General features: G+C 50.9%; 1 protein-coding gene across 1 annotated transcript in view; it reads left to right on the forward strand.

Annotated features, from left to right (window-relative positions):
* Positions 1–20,419, forward strand: part of SPRED1 (sprouty related EVH1 domain containing 1) — a 155,301-nt gene extending 134,882 nt beyond the window's left edge. Inside the window, exons 5-6 of the mRNA XM_075613234.1 lie at positions 14,065–14,211; positions 14,918–20,419. Of these exons, the coding sequence (XP_075469349.1) occupies positions 14,065–14,211; positions 14,918–15,568 (798 nt within the window). The 3' untranslated portion in view covers positions 15,569–20,419. The remainder of the gene's footprint in view (positions 1–14,064; positions 14,212–14,917) is intronic.
* The last annotated feature ends 4,150 nt before the right edge of the window (positions 20,420–24,569 follow it).

Below are 24,569 nucleotides of genomic sequence, written 5' to 3' on the forward strand. Positions count from 1 at the left end.
CCAAAAAGGACAGAAGCCGGCTCCTTTGGTTCCTCTGCCCTTGGTAGCCGTCCCATTCGAGAGAATTGGGGTAGATCTGGTCGGACCTTTAGAACCCTCTGCGAACGGACATAAATTTATACTCGTTGTTGTTGATTATGCCACCAGGTATCCTGAGGCCTTCCCTCTGAGATCAGCCACTGCTAAACAGGTTGCTCACAGGCTGTTAGAACTGTTTTCTAGGGTAGGACTTCCACAAGTAATGTTAACTGACCAGGGAACAAATTTCATGGCAAAGTTAATGCAGGATGTCCTGAAGTTATTGGAGGTAAAATCCGTCCGGACCTCGGTCTACCATCCTCAGACTGATGGATTGGTAGAGAGGTTTAACCGTACTTTAAAAACTATGCTTAGGAAGTTTGTGGACACTGAAAAGCGAGCTTGGGATGAACTTCTCCCTTTCCTGTTTGCGGTACGAGAAGTTCCCCAATCATCCACAGGCTTCTCCCCGTTTGAGCTCCTATATGGACGCCAACCTCGGGGTATTCTCGACCTACTGAAGGAATCCTGGGAGGAGGAGCCCTCCCCCTCCAAGAATACCCTTCAGTATGTCATAGACCTTAGAAACCGCCTAGACATGATAGGTCGGTTTGCGAAGGAAAACCTCAAATCTGCTCAAGAACGTCAAGATAGGCAGTACAACCAAAATGCTCGCTTGAGGGTCTTCCAACCTGGGGACCAAGTGATGCTACTACTACCGACATCAGAGAGTAAACTCCTTGCGAAGTGGCAGGGTCCTTTCCAAGTTCTCCGCCGCACCGGGGAGGTGAACTATGAGATCTCTCAACCAGGGTCCAGGAAGGGTAAACAAATCTACCACGTGAACCTCCCTGGAAAACGATGAGATCGCTGTTCATTCACCCTCGGGAAGGAGAGACGGATTTGGGTCCAAAGCTTCCAAAGGGTAGTATGTACACTGACCATCAGGTTCCCATGGGAGAGCAGTTAACAACAGAACAAAGGTCAGACCTACTTGATGTATGTGACCAGTTCCCAGATGTTTTTTCGGAGCTGCCAGGGCAGACTGATTTAGTGTCCCATAGGATTGAGACAGAACCTGGCGTAAAAGTACGGTCCCGTCCCTATAGATTGCCAGAGGGCCGAAAAGACCTGGTAGAGAGGGGGATAATAGACATGTTGGAATTGGGCGTGATCGAGGAGTCCCACAGCGAATGGTGTAGCCCTATCGTGTTGGTCCCTAAACCAGATGGGAAGGTGAGGTTTTGCATGGATCTGCGAAAGGTAAATGCTGTATCCAGATTTGATGCATATCCAATGCCTAGGGTGGATGAATTGCTTGATTCGCTTGGTAAAGCAGAGTATATCTCCACCCTAGATCTCATGAAAGGATATTGGCAGATACCTCTAGCGGAAGAATCCAAATGCAAAGCTGCCATCGCCACCCCTCTCGGTTTATACCAAATTCATCACTATGCCATTTGGGTTACATGGGGCTCCAGCCACGTTCCAAAGGTTAATGGACAAGGTACTACGACCCCATAGGGCATATGCCGCGGCCTACTTGGATGACATTGTCATCTATAGCAGACACTGGCAGTCTCATATAAAAAGGTTAAGGGCAGTCCTAACGTCCTTAAGAGAAGCAGGGCTCACTGCAAATCCAAAAAAATGTGCCCTGTGTAAATCCACTACAAAGTACTTGGGCTATGCCGTTGGGGGAGGGATAGTAAGGCCACTAGCTAGCAAGGTGGCCGCCATAAAGGAAGTCCCCACCCCACAGACAAAGACACAGGTCCGCTCCCTTTTGGGGTTAGCAGGGTATTACCGGCGGTTTATCCCCAATTTTTCAGAAATATCTGCACCCCTAACAGATCTGACAAAAAAGAGTGCCCCGACCCAAGTTAAATGGTCTTGGGAGTGCCAAGACGCCTTTGACATGCTAAAAAAGTGCCTGTCAGAGGGCCCCGGTCTTCGGAGCCCAGATTTAAAAAAACCCTTCATCATCCAGACGGATGCCTCAGAGGTAGGACTGGGAGCAGTGCTGTCTCAGCAATTTGATGGTGTTGAACACCCCATACTGTTCATCAGCCGGAAGCTGTTCCCAAGGGAAGTGAGGTATTCCGTTATTGAGAAGGAGTGCCTCGCTGTAAAATGGGCAATTGAGGCCTTGAGACATTATGTCGCCGGAGTACACTTCACCCTGGTCACTGACCATACGCCCTTGAAGTGGTTAAACACCATGAAGGACACAAATCCAAGGTTGACCAGGTGGTATATTGCCCTCCAACCCTTCTCTTTTGATATTCAGCATAGACCTGGAAAGGACCATGGAAATGCTGATTTTTTGTCAAGGGAAGGAGTGGAGGGTCGGGCTTCAGCCGTGTGGGACACTAGCCACACACAAACAGGGGAGGTATGTGACAGAGTGAAGTCAACTCCTATCAGTTACGCCTGGGAGACATATGTCTGAGTGCTTCATCCAGCACTCATAAGGGTTAACTCAGGTGGAAGTTAGGAAATCAGAACTCTTTAGCTGACACCTGAGAGCCAGCAAGGTAGATAAAGGATCATGTGACTGGCAGTAGCTGCCAGAGAGAGAGAGAGAGAGAGAGAAGCACACTGCTGCGTGAGCCCTTAGCCAGAGGAATTTCACCAAAGACTACTTCAACTAAAGTAAGGATTATTCATTTGTTTACTGACTGCTTAAAGTACCCTTATGGTTTGGTTCTGGTTTAGCCAGCCAGCCTGCTAGATAGGTCTGCTGTGTTATTAGTCAGTTTTTCTCCCAAAGTGGAGCAGGATTTATTTTGTTAAAGGGACAGTGTAACCGCATGTTATGTTACTGTGGAGAAATAAAGCCACTGAACGTTTTTATTTATCCTGAAACTATACGTGTGGACTGTTCCCTGACCTCGGCTACAGGCCGTCCTGCCACAGACCCCTTCTCCCCACCTATGTATAGAAAGGGGTGGGGGGGAAAAGGAGGGCTGCTTTACAGCTGCAGACCAACCAATTTTGTACGTGTTGCTCTTTTAATAAATCAGTTCTGCACTATGAGAAAATACTTGTAGCATTTTTTTTATAAACAATTCTGAAAGAAATTTTAAATGTATTGAATGTATTGAAACAGGCTCTAGCACACCCATTTTTGAGCCCTGCCCTCTCTCTAGCAGTGCACCAATTGTATCTAGTGACTGCCTGGTCACATGATCTTCCCCACAGAACTTTGCATCTTTGGTCCTCTTCTGCTGCACTAACAGCCATTTAGTGAACCCTGAGCCAAATCTTCGCTGATCGATCTGCATATTAGCTGATTACTTATCATTGTGTGGATTGTATTGATGCACATATTAAAGGGGGAGGAACGGCAGCTTGCACTGCTGCTTTAAGACTAGAAGTTACTGATGCAAGAAGTAGATATTTATCCAAAGTGATCCTAATATCCTATGTAAGCAGAATCAGGGCTCAGATCTGCCCCTGACTTCCCTGTGCGCACTGCTCAGATGGGCACTTGTGTGATTTCTTTCTTTGTTTCCAAAATACTAGAAGAATATTGCAAAATGCAGCTCTCTTGGTCTGTTTAACATATGCTTATGGGCTGCGCTTCATGTCAGAAACAAAATATGCTACAGTGAATTGAAATGAATGTGCTACAATGTAACTCTGACCGTACCACCATCTAAAGCAGGGTTTCTTAATTTTTTGTATCTTAATCACTGCCCCCTCTGCTCCTTGTCACAGTGACAGTCACTGTCCCCTCTGCTCCTTCTCACAGTGACTGTCACTGTCCCCTCTGCTCCTTCTCACAGTGACAGTCACTGTCCCCTCTGCTCCTTCTCACAGTGACTGTCACTGTCCCCTCTGCTCCTTGTCACTGTCACTGTCCCCTCTGCTCCTTCTCACAGTGACCGTCACTGTCCCCTCTGCTCCTTCTCACAGTGACCGTCACTGTCCCCTCTGCTCCTTCTCAGAGTGACCGTCACTGTCCCCTCTGCTCCTTCTCACAGTGACAGTCACTGTCATCTCTGCTCCTTCTCACAGTGACAGTCACTGTCCCCTCTGCTCCTTCTCACAGTGACAGTCACTGTCCCCTCTGCTCCTTCTCACAGTGACAGTCACTGTCCCCTCTGATCCTTTTGTATTGTATTGTATGTCTTTATATATAGCGCCATTAATGTACATAGCGCTTCACAGTAGTAATACATGTGGTAATCAAATAAATAACAGATAATATAAATAACAGGTCATGGGAATAAGTGCTTTAGAGATAAAAGTAACATTAAGGAAGAGGAGTCCCTGCCCCGAGGAGCTTACAGTCTAATTGGTAGGTAGGGAGAACGTACAGAAACAGTAGGAGGGAGTTCTGGTAAGTGCGTCTGCAGGGAGCCAAGCTTTATGTATCATGTGTTCAGGATATTCACACTGCTATTCATATGCTTTTTTAAGCAAGTGTGTCTTAAGGTGGGTCTTAAAGGTGGATAGAGAGGGTGCTAGTCGGGTATTGAGGGGAAGGGCATTCCAGAGATGTGGGGCAGTCAGTGAAAAAGGTTTATGGTGGGAGAGGGCTTTAGATACGAAGGGGGTAGAAAGAGACATCCTTGAGAAGAACGCAAGAGTCTGGATGGTGCATAACGAGAAATTAGGGCTGAGATGTAAGGAGGGGCAGAAGAGTGTAAAGCTTTAAAAGTGAGGAGAAGAATGGAGTGTGAGATGCGGGATTTGATCGGAAGCCAGGAGAGGGATTTCAGGAGGGGGATGCTGAGACAGATTTAGGAAAGAGTAGAGTGATTCTGGCAGCAGCGTTTAGGATAGATTGTAGGGGAAACAGGTGAGAGGCAGGAAGGCCGGACAGCAGGAGATTACAGTAATCAAGACGGGAGAGAATGAGGGCCTGAATCAGAGTTTTAGCAGTCGAGTAACAGAGAAAAGGGCGTATCTTTGTTATATTGCGGAGGAAAAAGCGACAGGTTTTAGATATGTTTTGAATGTGAGGGGCGAATGTGAGAGAGGAGTCGAGTGTGACCCCTAGGCAGCGTGCTTGGGCTACTGGGTGAATGGTCGTAGTTCAAACAGTAATGTGGAAGGAGGTAGTAGGGCCAGGTTTGGGAAGAAGTATGAGGAGCTCTGTTTTAGCCATGTTGAGTTTAAGGCGGTGGAGGGCCATCCAGGATGATATAGCAGAGAGACATTCAGAAACTTTGGTTTGTACAGCAGGTGTAAGGTCGGGTGTTGAAAAGTATATTTGTGTGTCGTCAGCATAGAGGTGATATTTAAACCCAAAAGATGTTATTAGGTCACCTAGAGAGAGTGTGTAAAGAGAAAAAAGAAGAGGTCCCAGGACAGAGCCCTGGGATACCCCCACAGAGAGATCAATAGAGGAGGAGGAAGTGTTAGCAGCAGAGACACTGAAAGTACGATGGGAGAGGTAGGATGAGATCCAGGATAGAGCTTTGTTCCGAATACCAAGAGTATGGAGAATGTGAAGGAGAAGAGGGTGGTCCATGGTGTCAAATGCTGCAGAGAGGTCGAGTAATATGAGCAGAGTGTAATGACCTCTGTCTTTGGCAGCATGGAGGTCGTCAGTTATTTTAGTGAGGGCTGTTTCCGTGGAGTGAGCAGTGCGGAAGCCAGATTGTAGAGGGGCTAGAAGAGAATAGGTGTTCAGAAAATGGAACAAGCGAGAGAATACAAGACGTTCAAGGAGTTTAGCGGCAAAGGGCAGGAGGGATACAGGTCGATAGTTAGAAAGACAGGTAGGGTCAAGCTTGCTGTTTTTGAGTAATGGTATAACTGTTGCATGTTTGAAGGAGGATGGAAAGGTTCCAGAGCAGAGGGAGTAGTTAAAAATGTGTGTGAGCGTAGGGATTATAGTAGGACCAAGAGGTTTTAGGAGATGGGAGGGAATGGGGTCAAGAGGGCAGGTGGTAGAGGGAGAAGAGGCGATCAACAGCGATACATCCTCCTCTGAGACAGTGGAAAAAGAGTCAAGGAAGGCAGGAGGAGAGTTAGGAAGAGGTGTAGGATGGGAGGAAGAAACAGAGGGGATGTTCTGCCGTATGGATTCCACCTTTTCCTTAAAATAGTCAGCAAAGTCCTGAGCAGAGATGGAGGAAGAAGAGGCAGCTGAGGCTGATTTGAGTAGAGTATCAAAGACAGAGAACAGTCGGCGTGGGTTAGACTTGTGCATGTTGATTAGTGAAGAAAAGTAGGCTTGTTTAGCTTGCCAGAGGGCAGAGTTGAAACAGGATAGCATAAATTTGTAGTGAAGGAAGTCTGCGAGAGTATGAGATTTCCTCCAGAGGCGTTCAGAGGAGCGAGTGGAGGAACGCAGCATGCGTGTGTGGGAATTTAGCCAGGGTCTGGGGTTAGAAGGGCGAGTGCGGCAGAGAGAAAGCGGGGCATGTAGATCAAGAGACGAGGACAAGACAGAGTTGTAGTTCCTGACCAGGTTGTCAGGGTCTGTAGCAGAGCTGAGAGAGGAGAGGAGAGGGAGGAGCGTAAAGTGGACTCAAAGTCAGGTAAGTGAATAGAGCGCAGGTTTCTGCAGAACCGGGGGGTAGATGGAGGTGGAGAAGGGGAGAAGCGAGATAGAGAGAATGAGATGAGGTGATGGTCAGAGAGAGGAAAAGGGGAAATGGAGAAATCGGAGAGAGAGAAGTTTTTAGTGAAAACCAGGTCTAAGTAGTGGCCATCCTTGTGGGTGCTGGCCGCAGTCCACTGTTGAAGGCCAAAAGAGGAGGTTAGAGAGAGAAAGCGGGAAGCCCAAGGGAGAGAGGGGTCATCAATGTGGCAATTGATGTCCCCAAGGAGAAGAACAGGGGAGTCTGAGGAGAGAAAGAAAGAGAGCCAGGATTCAAAGTGAGAGAGAAAGGCAGACGGGAGATGAGTAGAGGTAGGTGGGCGACAGTGACAGTCACTGTCCCCTCACTCCTTCTCACAGTGACAGTCACTGTCCCTTCTGCTCCTTCTCACAGTGACAGTCACTGTCCCCTCTGCTCCTTCTCACAGTGACAGTCACTGTCCCCTCTGCTCCTTGTCACTGTCACTGTCCCCTCTGCTCCTTCTCACAGTGACTGTCACTGTCCACTCTGCTCCTTGTCACAGTGACAGTCACTGTCCCCTCTGCTCCTTCTCACAGTGACCGTCACTGTCCCCTCTGCTCCTTCTCACAGTGACTGGCACTGTCCCCTCTGCTCCTTCTCACAGTGACCGTCACTGTCTCCTCTGCTCCTTCTCACAGTGACAGTCACTGTCCCCTCTGCTCCTTCTCACAGTGACAGTCACTGTCCCCTCTGCTCCTTCTCACAGTGACCGTCACTGTCCCCTCTGCTCCTTCTCACAGTGACTGTCACTGTCCCCTCTGCTCCTTCTCACAGTGACCGTCACTGTCCCCTTTGCTCCTTCTCACAGTGACAGTCACTGTCCCCTCTGCTCCTTCTCACAGTGACTGTCACTGTCCCCTCTGCTCCTTCTTACAGTGACTGTCACTGTCCCCTCTGCTCCTTCTCACAGTGACAGTCACTGTCCCCTCTGCTCCTTCTCACAGTGACCGTCACTGTCCCCTCTGCTCCTTCTCACAGTGACTGGCACTGTCCCCTCTGCTCCTTCTCACAGTGACCGTCACTGTCCCCTCTGCTCCTTCTCACAGTGACAGTCACTGTCCCCTCTGCTCCTTCCCACAGTGACCGTCACTGTCCCCTCTGCTTCTTCTCACAGTGACCGTCACTGTCCCCTCTGCTCCTTCTCACAGTGACAGTCACTGTCCCCTCTGCTCCTTCTCACAGTGACTGTCACTGTCCCCTCTGCTCCTTCTCACAGTGACAGTCACTGTCCCCTCTGCTCCTTCTCACAGTGACAGTCACTGTCCCCTCTGCTCCTTCTCACAGTGACCGTCACTGTCCCCTCTGCTCCTTCTCACTGTGACCGTCACTGTCCCCTCTGCTCCTTCTCACAGTGACTGGCACTGTCCCCTCTGCTCCTTCTCACAGTGACCGTCACTGTCCCCTCTGCTCCTTCTCACAGTGACCGTCACTGTCCCCTCTGCTCCTTTTCACAGTGACAGTCACTGTCCCCTCTGCTCCTTCTCACAGTGACAGTCACTGTCCCCTCTGCTCCTTCTCACAGTGACTGGCACTGTCCCCTCTGCTCCTTCTCACAGTGACCGTCACTGTCCCCTCTGCTCCTTCTCACAGTGACCGTCACTGTCCCCTCTGCTCCTTCTCACAGTGACTGTCACTGTCCCCTCTGCTCCTTCTCACAGTGACAGTCACTGTCCCTCTGCTCCTTCTCACAGTGACAGTCACTGTCCCCTCTGCTCCTTCTCACAGTCACTGTTCTTTCCTGTTGGTATCTCTGCCTCTGTCCCTTTCCTGTCCCATGCAGACTCATGTAAGGAAGGGAGCCTCTGAAAGCTGAAGGATAGAGTAGTAAAGAGGAGGGAAGTTCTGCATGCTGTTAGGGGGGGGGTTGGGGTGGGGGGGGAGGGATTGAATGCTTTCCTTTCCTTCTCTCCCCCTCTGGCTCCTCTCTCATCTGGCTGCAATTTCTGCAGCTGGAGACATTTTTGTAGCTTTTCCCCAGACTTGCCTGCCCGGCACAGAATGATGGCTTCAGGAGGGAGGACCCTGCGAGGGGATTGGGGGAGACCAAATCAATCTCATAGCAACCATAGTACTATAATTGTTCTACCAGCAGCTGGGAATAGCAGATTTCCGAAGTGCATTAGAAGCTGGCAGGGAGCACAGTGCAGAGGATACTGGCAGGGAGCACAGAGCAGAGGTTACTGGCAGGGAGCACAGGGCAGGATACTGGCAGGGAGCACAGTGCAGAGGTTACTGGCAGGGAGCACAGTGCAGAGGATACTGGCAGGGAGCACAGTGCAGAGGATACTGGCAGGGAGCACAGTGCAGAGGATACTGGCAGGGAGCACAGTGCAGAGGATACTGGCAGGGAGCACAGCGCAGAGGATACTGGCAGGGAGCACAGCGCAGAGGATACTGGCAGGGAGCACAGCGCAGAGGATACTGGCAGGGAGCACAGCGCAGAGGATACTGGCAGGGAGCACAGTGCAGGAAGCACAGTGCAGAGGATACTGGCAGGGAGCACAGGGCAGGATACTGGCAGGGAGCACAGGGCAGGATACTGGCAGGAAGCACAGTGCAGAGGATACTGGTAGGGAGCACAGTGCAGAGGATACTGGCAGGGAGCACAGGGCAGGATACTGGCAGGGAGCACAGTGCAGAGGATACTGGTAGGGAGCACAGCGCAGAGGATACTGGCGGGAGCACAGGGCAGGATACTGGCAGGGAGCACAGTGCAGAGGATACTGGCAGGGAGCACAGTGCAGAGGATACTGGCAGGGAGCACAGGGCAGGATACTGGCAGGAAGCACAGTGCAGAGGATACTGGCAGGGAGCACAGGGCAGAGGATACTGGCAGGGAGCACAGTGCAGAGGATACTGGCAGGGAGCACAGTGCAGAGGATACTGGCAGGGAGCACAGTGCAGAGGATACTGGCAGGAAGCACAGTGCAGAGGATACTGGCAGGGAGCACCGCGCAGAGGATACTGACAGGGAGCACAGTGCAGAGGATACTGGCAGGGAGCGCAGCGCAGAGGATACTGGCAGGGAGCGCAGCGCAGAGGATACTGGCAGGGAGCACAGCGCAGAGGATACTGGCAGGGAGCACAGTGCAGAGGATACTGGCAGGGAGCACAGGGCAGAGGATACTGGCAGGGAGCACAGCGCAGAGGATACTGGCAGGGAGCACAGTGCAGAGGATACTGGCAGGGAGCACAGCGCAGAGGATACTGGCAGGGATGACGTCATAGCGACGTTCAGTGTACCACATACTCACAGGAGTATGTTCTCCGGTCAGCTAGACTAGTAACTTGGCAGTTTAAACTTTGATGTGGGCCACAGATGTGGATCCCACTAGCAAGTGACAGGGAAGATTAGATTTATCTAACCCAAGTTGCTCACAGGTTAACACGAGTGGATGCAGTGTTATCAACACACTACAGGAAGTGTTTGCTGGGATTATAGCGTTTGGGTCAATGTAAGCAGCCTGGGGTTTTGATTATGCCTGGCTGGTACACCATACTGGCCATCAAGGTTGTGTAATTACTGACACTTACTGCATACCCACGCTAATCCCCATCGTTTGTTTACAAAGGTGGGGTTTTTTTCTCCTGCTGGGGGACACAACTGACTTCATTTGTGCAGGCACCAATGCTATGTGTAATACACTGACATTGTTACACAGTGCCCAAAGTTTTCAGTGTTCCTCTCCGTGTATCACTGCACCCCATGGCACTTTAGGATTAACACTTTGTGTACTATTATCCTGAGGGAATTCACTAAGTGTCCATTTTTTGAGCTATCAGGTTCAAGTGCGATGTGTTTTATATCTGTATCTGACTGCAAGTCCAGTCTAGCTTATATGGCTATTTAAAGGTGATTACCACTGCCATCTGACCATTAAGATAGATCCACACCTAGGATCTCTCAAGTACACTGTTTAGGTTTTAAACTTTTTTCTATGTTTACCTTAATAGATATTAATAAAACTTTATTATTTTCATATTAGTAGAGTTGAGTGCATCACATAGGGTTCTGGTTTCTTTCCCCTCCCTACACATATGTATTAACCCTGATAGCACCTCTCTAGGAAGTAACTTTGATTTGAGCTGAGCAGGTTTTTCCCCTTTCCCATTTTCCCTCCAACCATTTGTTACTGGCAGGGAGCACAGCGCAGAGGATACTGGCAGGGAGCACAGCGCAGAGGATACTGGCAGGGAGCACAGCGCAGAGGATACTGGCAGGGAGCACAGCGCAGAGGATACTGGCAGGGAGCACAGCGCAGAGGATACTGCAGGGAGCACAGTGCAGAGGATACTGGCAGGGAGCACAGTGCAGAGGATACTGGCAGGAAGCACAGTGCAGAGGATACTATATTCTTTCCCAGCTCCGTACTTTTCCATGCTGCGGTTACAGGGCCTGGGGGAGGCGTGTTCGAGCCGGATGAGAGCACTGCGAGAATGTGCACCACCGTACATACTGTGCCGACTGTGAACACAGCACTTTACTGTGTAAGAACAGGGGGTATCTGATATACGCCACGGATACATTAAAGATCGAGATAATTAAATACTGATCTAAAGAGCTTACAATCCATGGGACTTATAGTTTAGATCAGGGGAGCGCAAACTTTTCCTGCCGCGCCCCCCTGTCTTTTTTGTCCGGCTCTCGTGAACCTCCCCCTCCTCTCTACCCGCGTCAAATGAAGCTGCGGGGTCATGTGGTGTCACATGACCTGCGCCGTCATTTGCCGCGTGTGACGTCACCTCACATGGCCCCGTGGCGTCATTTGACGCCCCATTGCCACGGCGATGCGGCAGCCGGCTGAATCCCGGTAAGTGAAGTGTTCTTCAGTAAGTGAAGTCCCAGCACTTCATTTAAATGCTGTGGGGAAGAGCGCAGGGCCTCCGCGTGCCCCCCCCCCCCCCCGCCGCGGAACCACCCCAGCAAAATCTCCCGCCCGAGTTTGCGCCCCCCTGGTATAGATAGTATATGTGTGGATATAATTGTGCTTCTCACTGCTGTAGTGGGGTTCATGCATGTTTAAATAAAACTCTGACTCTTCTCTGAGAATAAGAAAACCCCCACCCCGAGATCCACATGAGGGGGCTAAGCTTGAAGCCCCCTGTCCCCCTGCGTGGGAAAGCTTAGAACTCTTTAATGGGACAGGGCCTGAATGTTTTTTTCTTTGGTCACATTTATGATGGCTGCCTTCACCGTGCCCTCCTCCTTCCCGCTGTAAATAGCTGCATTTCAGAGTGCTTTCGTGGAGGAGGGGAGTGGGTACTGGTCACTAGCATTGAGCGTTCACCCCATAAAAAGAGGAACTGTCGCCTATAAGATATGAAAGGATTTCCGCCCTAACAATGAGTTTATCAAACACGTAGGGAAATATTTCCTGTAATAAAATACATACATCTCTCCATATATCAGAATAAGTGACTGTTCTGCAGCTTGCAGGGCTACTGTACTGTAGCTAGGAAGAGGCGGCGTGCAAGGGTTAGAAGGCGAGAAGCTCATGGTGATATGACTTCTAGGTTGTGTCTGGCGCAGTGAGGTACGTGACAGGATGCAGGAGCGGTGCTGAAGAGGTTGTGGACCCCTTTATACTACATGGAGAGAGCTGTGCACAATGCGTTGCTGGCACCTCAAAAGTTGTAGGGTGTTAAGACACTTGCTTTTGAAGTGTGAGACTCTGGGTCAACACTGAGTGCTGTCAAAGTTGCCACTATTAGATTGCAAGCTGTGTGGGTCAGGACTTGCTGTGCTGCTTGATAGTAAAGTAGTATCATAAAATAGCACATTACATGTTAGAGTTAAAGCTCACGGTGAGCTCTTAGACCAAAGGCCAGCGTGTGAGTCTCAGTGGGTGCAGCAAGATGGCCGCCTCCTCTCTGCTGCCCCACAGTTTGTGTGTGTTTTACCTCTTTTCTCGCCTCCTTTTGCAGCGTTGCAGTGGAGCATTTCCATGGTAACGTGCCTTGTTTTCTCAGTGGGTCTTCAATGGCATCCAGCTGCCCACTCACTCGCAGTGCGGCGCTCGGCGCTCTCGCCTCTCATCCGCTGAGATTGTCAGCTCTTGTGGGCAGGGATTCCACTCCAGCCCAGAAAAGTTTAACACATTCACTGCTTGTGCAGTGTGCAATGCATTCTGCAGGAAATCGATCTGTAACATGGTGCATTGCTTGTCCCTTTGGTAGTGAAGTGGTTAAAACAGCTGCTTGTTCTTAAATAAGTTGTACTCTTTGCAGTGGCCCAAAAGGCCTGGAGCCTGCTCCGTGCGGCCCTGTGATTGGTCCTCACAGAGACTCCTGGAGCCTGCTCCGTGCAGCCATGTGATTGGTCCTCACAGAGACTCCTGGAGCCTGCTCCGTGCGGCCCTGTGATTGGTCCTCACAGAGACTCTTGGAGCCTGCTCCGTGAGGCACTGTGATTGGTCCTCACAAAGACTCCTGGAGCCTGCTCCGTGAGGCACTGTGATTGGTCCTCACAAAGACTCCTGGAGCCTGCTCTGTGCGGCCCTGCGATTGGTCCTCACAAAGACTCCTGGAGCCTGCTCTGTGCGGCCCTGTGATTGGTCCTCACAAAGACTCCTGGAGCCTGCTCTGTGCGGCCCTGCGATTGGTCCTCACATAGACTCCTGGAGCCTGCTCTGTGCGGCCCTGTGATTGGTCCTCACAGAGACTCCTGGAGCCTGCTCTGTGCGGCCCTGTGATTGGTCCTCACAAAGACTCCTGGAGCCTGCTCTGTGCGGCCCTGCGATTGGTCCTCACATAGACTCCTGGAGCCTGCTCTGTGCGGCCCTGTGATTGGTCCTCACATAGACTCCTGGAGCCTGCTCCGTGCGGCCCTGTGATTGGTCCTCACAAAGACTCCTGGAGCCTGCTCTGTGCGGCCCTGCGATTGGTCCTCACATAGACTCCTGGAGCCTGCTCTGTGCGGCCCTGTGATTGGTCCTCACATAGACTCCTGGAGCCTGCTCCGTGCGGCCCTGTGATTGGTCCTCACAAAGACTCCCACTCTAGCGCTTGGATTGTGTTTCAGGGCAGCGACTTCTTTGTATATTTGTGTCATTTGACCCTCCCAGGGGGAATGTACTGTATACAGAACACATCCTGAGCAGCCACTGGTTTTTATACATGGTGAGCTCTGCCCACCCCTTTCCCTGCATACATTGTGTAGGTGAGTGTGCACCACTCCCCCACAACTAGAGTGTGTACTGACTGCACCTCACAGCACAGAGGGTTTGGGGCCGTGCCAGGCATGGGACGATTCCTTCTCTATTTTAAAATTCTTATTTTGTATATTTTTGGGAGTTCTAAAAAAAACCTTTTTATTCAGGTTTTGTTAAACCTGGTGCCCATCTCAGTATCGGGACATATATATTTGATTGTTTTGCCCCTCCCTCTCTGTCTGCTTCCCTCACTGCCCCCATCCTGTGGTCGCTGTGTGGTAACAGTTTGCATGACTTTGTCTCCTCTCCAGGTGAACAGCGATCACTCCAGTTCTCAGAATAATGTCTCCTTTGTTCAGCACGATTCTGTTCCTACTGAGGAGCTCTATCGCAGCTCAGCTATCAGGCCCTCTCCGTTTGAGCATCTGAACCCCAGGAGAGCGTACAATCACTGCCAGGTGAGTAGGGGTGTGCACAGGACGTCCGGCTATCCTGCACCTAGGTAATAAGTGGCCACATTTATAGAAACAGTGACATTTGCACGAGACTTTCATTTCGGCTATTTACCGTGTACAGGAATTTTGTCTTATTACATAAACAAGACCCTGAGATCTGTCCAACCAGGATCGTGAACAAAAGAAATGAAATTCTTAAAACACAACGTACAAAGGATTATAATGAATGAGAATAATTGCACCTCAAATATACACAAGTAGCCACATTGTGAACAGACCTTGACCAATATGTTTGGGTGTAAGGTTAACCGACCGTTTTTATACGTGTGGTTGGCATTTGACATGTTCCATTTGGGTCTATTCTTTGCACAGGGGGTGTGTAAACTTTTTTGTTTGTGCCCCCATGTCTGCTGTCCCCTCCTGCTCGCGCCTCCCCTAACTTTCCTCCGGCAACGGCGTCATTTGACGCCGCGTTGTTATGGCGACGCATCACCAGAAGCGGCCGGAGAGAAGGTAAGGGACATACAGAGGCCTCGTGCGCTCCCCCGGCACTTTATTTAAATGTTGTGGGAAAGAGCATGGGGCCCCTGCAAGCGCCCCACCCCAGAAAATGTTACGCCCTCCAGTTTGCGCACCCCTGCCTGGGGGGCGTACAGTAGCATAAAGACAGGTGTGACAATGCCTGTAACCTGTGTCCCTCCCTCCCCAGGTCTCCTTGAAGCCTCTCCGGCACGTCAGCTTCCAGGATGAAGATGAGATTGTACGAATCAACCCACGCGACATCATCATCCGGCGCTACGCAGATTACCGGCACCCGGACATATGGAAGAATGACCTGGAGCGCGAGGAGCCTGATGCCATTGCTTCCTTCAACAAAACAGATGGTAAAAAGGCTGACTGCATGTACTCCCCGGGCAACGGCAGAGACTCGCTGAAGGAGCCCAAATCCTCGGGGGTGTTTAAGACTCAGCCCACGTCCTCCCTGAAGAAGCCCAAGCGGAGGAAAGAGGATGGGGAGCGCTCGAGGTGTGTGTACTGCCAGGAGCGCTTCAACCATGAGGAGAATGGACGGGGGAAGTGCCAGGACGCGCCCGACCCCATCCGGCACTGCATCTACCAAGTCAGCTGCATGCTGTGTGCCGAGAGCATGCTCTACCACTGCATGTCGGACTCCGAGGGAGACTTCTCTGACCCCTGCTCCTGCGACTCCTCCGATGACAAGTTTTGCCTGCGCTGGCTGGCTCTGGCCACGCTGTCCTTCATTGCTCCCTGTATGTGCTGCTACCTCCCCCTGCGCGCCTGTCACCACTGTGGGGAGGTGTGCGGCTGCTGCGGGGGGAAGCACAAAGCAGCCGGGTGACCCCATGACTCAATCCTTACAAACTCCGAGTGGATATCCTTCATTTGCCAGGCCGCTGCTGAACCCGACATGACAGTTTTAGTTGGCGCTGTCAGTGGTTCAGGTGACGACGGCCTTAAGGAAGCCTGTCTGGGTTCAGATAGGACCAACGAGAATAAGTAACAGTGCCAGTCCTGCGTATATATATATATATATATATATATACATTTTCTTTTGTAATTAATATTATTGTATTTTTTATTCGCCATTTCTGTTCAAATGCAGAGATTTTCCAATCAGCTGCTTTGCACTGGGATCCTTAACCGCTGGATCTCACACAAAGGATTATATGATGGTAGGGATCCGTTTTCAATGTTTTGACGGTTAAGAGAAGGCCAAAAAGGAAGAAAAAAAAATGTATTTCTGTGCTGTGTCTCCTAGCCACACAATGTCATATTCTAAATCAGGTGAATTCAGGAAACAACTTTTAAACAAAAGGAAAGCGAGAAAACAGATAATCCATTGATACACAATAACTAAATCATTTCTAGTTTTATTCAAGTGATTTTATGTACAAATAACAAATCTTTATATTTAATTAAACGTACGATACACAGAATTCTGGGACTTTTGGGAGGGTGTTTTTTATGTTCCTTATGTAGCTTCTCCTGCTGTTTCCTTGATGAAAATTGGGACATTCCATTATAGGGCCGAGTCCTTCTGCTGCTGTGCGGGATGTATGTCTCTGGCAGCAGAAGGGTTAAAAAAAGGTGTGTCCCCCCCCCCCCCCCCCCCCCCCAGTTAATGGTTTTTCTGATGGTTTACTGATAGTGCTGCCTTTCTCTGTCTCTCAAATCTACCTGTGTTATGTCACATTATTTATACACTCCGGTACATAGAATATAACACGAGTGGCAGGTGCGCGGGAAGTCTGTTTGTGCGTCTTTTTATTTATGTTGTTTATATAATTCTGCGTCTCACTCTGTGTTTGCGGTCCGCGCAATCTGCCTGAAACGCAGGGGGGGGGGGGGGGCGGAGGGGGGGATCTGCCACGCTCACCCACGCTCACCCACTACTCTCTCGTTTAGCAGAGGTGAAATGATTAACTCTTTCACTGTCAGAGAAGCCCGTTAAATGTTACTTTGCAGCAAGTGTGTAGCGAAACCGGGAAATCTCTATTCATTTGCTCTCTTTGTGGGGGGGGGGGGGTGGGTGTAAAGATGCACATTCTCTCTCCCTCCTGCAGTGTGTGTTACGTGTTACAGAGGTGTCTGGCAATAAAGGGGTTAAGGGCTGTAATTACTAAGCAGTGCTAAGTCATAAGGCACCTTATGATTCATGCCAATGAAAGTGTCATAGCTTAGCAGTGCTTAGTAGGTTTGGCCCTTTATGATGTATTATCACCGTCTTCATTGATGTTATAGACACATAGCAAAACTCCCAGATGTGGCAGAGCTGACATCGGCCTGAATGAGCGCACACACCGTGATGTGCTGTGTGACATTGTGCGTCCGGCTTTTGTTGGCTGACATCGGCTTGAATGAGCGCACACCGTGATGTGCTGTGTGACATTGTGCGTCCGGCTTTTGTTGGCTGACATCGGCCTGAATGAGCGCACACCGTGATGTGCTGTGTGACATTGTGCGTCCGGCTTTTGTTGGCTGACATCGGCCTGAATGAGCACACACACCGTGATGTGCTGTGTGACATTGTGCGTCCGGCTTTTGTTGGCTGACATCGGCCTGAATGAGCGCACACCGTGATGTGCTGTGTGACATTGTGCGTCCGGCTTTTGTTGGCTGACATCGGCCTGAATGAGCGCACACACCGTGATGTGCTGTGTGACATTGTGTGTCCGGCTTTTGTTGGCTGACATCGGCCTGAATGAGCGCACACACCGTGTGATGTGCTGTGTGACATTGTGCGTCCGGCTTTTGTTGGCTGACATCGGAAGGTACAGCAGCCGCTGGCTCAGTGGGTTGTTTTTTATCTGCCCTTTGGCGCGAGTGAAAAAGTTGTATCCTGCATATGTCCTAAGGCCGCGATTGTAGTGGCTGCACGTGCGCACGAAGGAGGGTATGATGTCACGCGGGCGAAACCCGCACTGAGGTCCGGGGGAGGCAGGCCCTTGACATCATGCGAGCGGTTAACCCTCATTGGCTGAACTGCGCAAGTGACCCCAGCCGTCGCACAGCAAAGACAAAATGGTTTATTTTCTCGAGAATCACACACGCGGTCGCGCTTCATCACGCGCTCTATGGGCGGCCTCGTAGAGAAGGTTTGTTGTTCGCGTCGCGCGTGCACACACGTGGGCGCCGTCGCTGCCGCTGTAATCGCGGCCTAAGAAGGCAGAGTTCAGTAAGCGGTTTGTCTGCTCCCAGCAGGGAAACAATGTATAAATGTATATACGGATGGGTGACAATCAGGGGTCTCTGTATCCAGCGGATTGGCTGAGCTCTGTGTATCCAGCGGATTGGCTGAGCTCTGTGTATCCAGCGGATTGGCTGAGCTCTGTGTATCCAGCGGATTGGCTGAGCTCTGTGTATCCAACGGATTGGCTGAGCTCTGTGTATCCAGCGGATTGGCTGAGCTCTGTGTATCCAGCGGATTGGCTGAGCTCTGTGTATCCAGCGGATTGGCTGAGCTCTGTGTATCCAGCGGATTGGCTGAGCTCTGTGTATCCAGCGGATTGGCTGAGCTCTGTGTATCCAGCGGATTGGCTGAGCTCTGTGTATCCAGCGGATTGGCTGAGCTCTGTGTATCCAGCGGATTGGCTGAGGTCTGTGTATCCAGCGGATTGGCTGAGCTCTGTGTATCCAGCGGATTGGCTGGGGCCTGTGTGTCCAGCGGATTGACTGAGGCCTGTGTGTCCAGCAGATTGGCTGAGGCCTGTGTGTCCAGCAGATTGGCTGAGGCCTGTGTGTCCAGCAGATTGGCTGAGGCCTGTGTGTCCAGCAGATTGGCTGAGGCCTGTGTGTCCAGCAGATTGGCTGAGGCCTGTGTGTCCAGCAGATTGGCTGAGGCCTGTGTGTCCAGCAGACTGGCTGAGCTCTGTGTGTCCAGCAGATTGGCTGAGGCCTGTGTGTCCAGCAGATTGGCTGAGGCCTGTGTGTCCAGCAGATTGTCTGAGGCCTGTGTGTCCAGCAGATTGGCTGAGGCCTGTGTGTCCAGCAGACTGGCTGAGCTCTGTGTATGTAACGTTCCTTCCCCTGGTGTCTGCGGCACACATGGCAGCTTATTGTTGTAGTGCCATCTTTATAAGGAGGATTACAGCTCCATTCAAGCAGAATGCTTCTCGGCATTGAGCAGGTGGCGCACACAGGAAACGGTGTAAGCACTTAATATTCTGCTCTTTTGCCAATGGGAAACGGAGTTGGACTGTGGTAGGAGAGTTGGAGGTCCCTTCTCTGTCTGGGGTCAGTTGGTCATCCCTGCAAAGTGAAAGACAGGCTCCATAGGTCACAGGTCGCTTCTGTTTCTGGGTGCCGTTTTAAGGCTACCAGCTTGCCCACTTGTGTTCGTTTGTGAGCAGGTCGGTACTGCTGCTTTCATTCACTGCCTCTGCCTGGATCATCTGCTTGTCTTATCGTTCAACCCCAGGATTATAACCACTACAACTAAACAGGAGGGGAGAGAGGTTGTACCTTTGCCAGCTCTGATGCTTCTCTCTTTTGCATCTCGCCTCGTCTGCACTGTCCCTGTTTCTCCTCCTCCCTCTCTCTCCTCCCCTCTCTCTCTCTCCTCCCCTCTGTGTCTGTCTCCTCCTCTCTCTCTCTCCTCCCCTCTGTGTCTGTCTCCTCCCCTCTCTCTCCTCCCCTCTGTGTCTCTCTCCTCCCCTCTCTCTCTCTCCTCCCCTCTGTGTCTGTCTCCTCCCCTCTCTCTCTCCTCCCCTCTGTGTCTCTCTCCTCCCCTCTCTCTCTCCTCCCCTCTCTCTCTCCTCCCCTCTGTGTCTCTCTCCTCCCCTCTGTCTCTCTCCTCCCCTCTGTGTCTCTCTCCTCCCCTCTCTCTCTCCTCCCCTCTGTGTCTCTCTCCCTCTCTTAAGCCGCGGATATAGTAGGCGTGCACGCGTGGCGTCGCGCCTGCCCCAGAGGCAATCCGCGACCTTTGGGATGGGGAGGTGTGGCCGTGACGTCACGTGAGCCGTTCGCCCTCATTGTCTGAACCGTGTACGTGACACGGCTGCCGCGCGACCAAATCAAAATGATTTGTCTCCTCCAAAATCGCGGGCGCTGTCTCGCTCAGTCGCGCACGCTCTATGGCCTGCCTCATAGAGGTGCGGCCTTTTGTTCCCGCGTGCCGTCGCGGGGCGAGAGAGAGAGATTCCAAGGCGCATTGCTAGTGTGATTAAACTGTCTGACCCCTACTAAAAAATCCTCCAGCTTTGATGTATAGTAGTACTGAGCAGTACCCTCAGTATAAACATGATCAGTATGTACTGTACATCATCAGTATACAAGCCATAAAAATATACATTGTTAACAAACACTGCAACTTGGCTTTTAAGCAGGCCGCTTTTCTCTCAAACATGTTTAATAATATTCTCTATTATACACACACACACACACACACACACACACACACACACACACACACACGATTGTAAATAATGTCTGTATTGTAACACCCCGAACACAACCAGGCATTTATATTTATTTATGCCCAGCTCCCCATGTGTATGTAAATGGAGCATTGGCTTAGGTATTTCATATTGAAAAGAGCAGGCGTTCTGTACAGAGAGAAAGGAAAGCCCCAGGAGTCCAATAAAAAAAGAATAATTACTTCTAGTTTTTTACAAAAAAAAAATACAAAAAAATAAAATGTGGGAGAAATTGTGTTGCGTAGATATAGAAACGCAGAACACGCTCCCTGACACACCAAGTCCCGTCTATCGTGAGCTTGTAGTCCGTGACCCTCGGGTGTTGTTTGAGATGCAGTATATAGTAGTACTGTGCATGCAGGACAGGATATTCCTCTTTAGCAGGTAACAGGTCATTTTCTCTTTCTACTCTTAAAAGGTAAAGTTCGCAGTACGCTGATTAACGTGATCTGGGCCAGATATTGTGCTGCTTCGGTCGTCCACACCCCTTCCTGTGGGGTTCTCTCCCCTCACTCCCCTTCCTGTGGGGTTCTCTCCCCTCACTCCCCTTCCTGTGGGGTTCTCACCTCACTCCGCTTCCTGTGGGGTTCTCGCCCCTCAACCCCTCACTCCGCTTCCTGTGAGGTTCTCTCCCCTCACCCTGCACTCCCCTTCCTGTGGGGTTCTCTCCCCTCATCCTGCACTCCCCTTCCTGTGGGGTTCTCTCCCCTCACTCCCCTTCCTGTGGGGTTCTCTCCCCTCACCCTGCACTCCCCTTCCTGTGGGGTTCTCTCCCCTCACCCAGCACTCCGCTTCCTGTGGGGTTCTCTCCCCTCACTCCCCTTCCTGTGGGGTTCTCTTCCCTCACCAAGCACTCCGCTTCCTGTGAAGTTCTCTCCCCTCACCCTGCACTCCGCTTCCTGTGGGGTTCTCTCCCCTCACCCCCTTCCTGTGAGGTTCTCTCCCCTCACCCCCTTCCTGTGAGGTTCTCTCCCCTCACCCTGCACTCCGCTTCCTGTGGGGTTCTCTCCCCTCACTCCCCTTCCTGTGGGGTTCTCTCCCCTCACCCCCCTTCCTGTGGGGTTCTCTCCCCTCACCCTGCACTCCCCGCTGCTCCTGTAGCTCCATATCCACCCCATGCTCTTTTGTTGTGCACCTTTCCGTGTTTCTCCGCACTGCTCTGTTTTGGGCTTTATCTCCCATAATCGCGGCTTGTTACGCAGCAGACACACTGTGTTGCTCATTGCTTTACCCCCTTTGCTGCCAAAGAGGCCTGCAACTCCCCTCTGGCAGCAAATGGGTTAAGTGCACGTTAACTCCTAAAACAGGACACAGAGGCGGCTCTGATTTCTTCACCCAGTGTCACACATTCAGCAGTGTTTTGCTCGCCCAGGTTAGACACACCTGCATAGCATTCTCCTGCAGCAGAGAAGCAAGTCACGCCCCAGGAGATCACGTTCTTTCACCAGCAGGAACAAAGCCTGTGTGGGATCTGCGGCCCCTAATATATAGGACCATTTACTGGGAGGCAGGCTCTTATTTGTAGGTTTAATGGCTGAGAAAATGTATGGTGTGCCAGCAGGAAAAGGAGGACGTGTGCAGTGGTTAAAGTGCAGGACTTGGTGTGCATGATTCCAGTGCCAGCTTCCTACACTTTGATAGTGAGCAAACTACGTTATCTCCATGTGCTGCTCTGTCCCTTTTGTAATTGGGTCGTTAAGAGGAAAGCCAGAAAAGTGCTGCCAGGATTCTGCCCAGATGTGGCTGCACGAGGGCCGTAAAATGCACAGCACCTTGGAATTGGAATTGCACCATTGTTATTATAAGTACATGTAGAACGGAGGCAGATTGTGACCCTGTAGTGGCTGTGCGCCTCCAGCTAGTCACTGAACCATGACTGTCAGACCAGCTAAAGCCACGGAGCCGGTTATTCCCTCGCTGCTGGCGGTTCCATGGTCAGAGGAATGGAAGGCAGTAGAGCCGGTCCGCTCCCCCAGCTCGTCCAGGGAACAAGAGACTAGATGAGGCTTCCATATGTGAAGGGGGGGGGGGGGGTGTATAACTTGTCAGTGCAGGAAGTGCGGTGTGTGTATAACTGGTCAGTGCAGGAAGTGCGGTGTGTGTATAACTGGTCAGTGCAGGAAGTGTATAACTGGTCAGTGCAGGAAGTGCGGTGTGTGTATAACTGGTCAGTGCAGGAAGTGTATAACTGGTCAGTGCAAGAAGTGCAGTGTGTGTATAACTGGGCAGTGCAGGAAGTGCGGTGTGTGTATAACTGGTCAGTGCAGGAAGTGTATAACTGGTCAGTGCAGGAAGTGCGGTGTGTGTATAACTGGTCAGTGCAGGAAGTGCGGTGTGTGTATAACTGGGCAGTGCAGGAAGTGCGGTGTGTGTATAACTGGGCAGTGCAGGAAGTGCGGTGTGTGTATAACTGGGCAGTGCAGGAAGTGCGGTGTGTGTATAACTGGGCAGTGCAGGAAGTGCGGTGTGTGTATAACTGGTCAGTGCAGGAAGTGCGGTGTGTGTATAACTGGTCAGTGCAGGAAGTGCGGTGTGTGTATAACTGGGCAGTGCAGGAAGTGCGGTGTGTGTATAACTGGTCAGTGCAGGAAGTGCGGTGTGTGTATAACTGGTCAGTGCAGGAAGTGCGGTGTGTGTAGAACTGGTCAGTGCAGGAAGTGCGGTGTGTGTATAACTGGGCAGTGCAGGAAGTGCGGTGTGTGTATAACTGGGCAGTGCAGGAAGTGCGGTGTGTGTATAACTGGTCAGTGCAGGAAGTGCAGTGTGTGTATAACTGGTCAGTGCAGGAAGTGCGGTGTGTGTATAACTGGTCAGTGCAGGAAGTGCGGTGTGTGTATAACTGGTCAGTGCAGGAAGTGCGGTGTGTGTATAACTGGTCAGTGCAGGAAGTGCGGTGTGTGTACAGTATAACTGGTCAGTGCAGGAAGTGCGGTGTGTGTATAACTGGTCAGTGCAGGAAGTGCGGTGTGTGTAGAACTGGTCAGTGCAGGAAGTGCGGTGTGTGTATAACTGGGCAGTGCAGGAAGTGCGGTGTGTGTATAACTGGTCAGTGCAGGAAGTGCGGTGTGTGTATAACTGGTCAGTGCAGGAAGTGCGGTGTGTGTATAACTGGTCAGTGCAGGAAGTGCGGTGTGTGTATAACTGGGCAGTGCAGGAAGTGCGGTGTGTGTATAACTGGTCAGTGCAGGAAGTGCAGTGTGTGTATAACTGGGCAGTGCAGGAAGTGCGGTGTGTGTATAACTGGTCAGTGCAGGAAGTGCGGTGTGTGTATAACTGGTCAGTGCAGGAAGTGCGGTGTGTATAACTGGTCAGTGCAGGAAGTGCGGTGTGTGTATAACTGGTCAGTGCAGGAAGTGCGGTGTGTGTATAACTGGGCAGTGCAGGAAGTGCGGTGTGTGTATAACTGGTCAGTGCAGGAAGTGCAGTGTGTGTATAACTGGGCAGTGCAGGAAGTGCGGTGTGTGTATAACTGGTCAGTGCAGGAAGTGCGGTGTGTGTATAACTGGTCAGTGCAGGAAGTGCGGTGTGTGTATAACTGGTCAGTGCAGGAAGTGCGGTGTGTGTATAACTGGTCAGTGCAGGAAGTGCGGTGTGTGTATAACTGGTCAGTGCAGGAAGTGCGGTGTGTGTAGAACTGGTCAGTGCAGGAAGTGCGGTGTGTGTATAACTGGGCAGTGCAGGAAGTGCGGTGTGTGTATAATTGGTCAGTGCAGGAAGTGCGGTGTGTGTATAATTGGTCAGTGCAGGAAGTGCGGTGTGTGTATAACTGGTCAGTGCAGGTGTTCTGTATAGAGAAAGTGCAGTGTGTGTATGACGTGTTAATGTTGACGGTGCAGTGTACGAGGGTCAGTGCTGCTCACACCCAGGATATTTATGGTATTATTCACTTGGGCATTGTGGGGACGCCGGGTGTTTAATTCACAGCCAGGGCAGAGGGACCTAATTACATGTGTATGTGATGGAGACAGGAGTTGGATGAGTATTCTTGGTGTTCACACAGAATATTAACCCTTTCGCTTTCCAGAAGGGCATGCAACGGATCCCAAAGGAATGCCTTCCGTGCCCTTCTGGCAATAAAGGGGTTAATTTCTGTGCTGGGGCGTACTGTGGTATCTTTCATCCCCGGCTGTGAAAGTGTTAAAGTGAAAACTGCAACTATACTTACGCACTCTCTTTGCACCATTCCCTCATTTAAAATATATATGTGATACATTTGGGGTCTTTTAAAAATGGCTGACTTTTTTTTTTTTTTTAAAGGCCCTGACAAACAAAGTTCATGTTCCTTAAGAAGTCCTCGGGCTGCTTCAGTGTCTAACTAAGTACACGGTGCTGAGCGTTTATACGTATGAAATGATTGGGTTATTTGGGAACATCTTTTATTTGCTCACACTTGTGGCTTGGATTCTGGTTAAATGCCTTTCCCGT

Source organism: Ascaphus truei, chromosome 9 (genome assembly GCF_040206685.1).
Source record: "Ascaphus truei isolate aAscTru1 chromosome 9, aAscTru1.hap1, whole genome shotgun sequence".
NCBI lineage: Eukaryota > Metazoa > Chordata > Amphibia > Anura > Ascaphidae > Ascaphus > Ascaphus truei.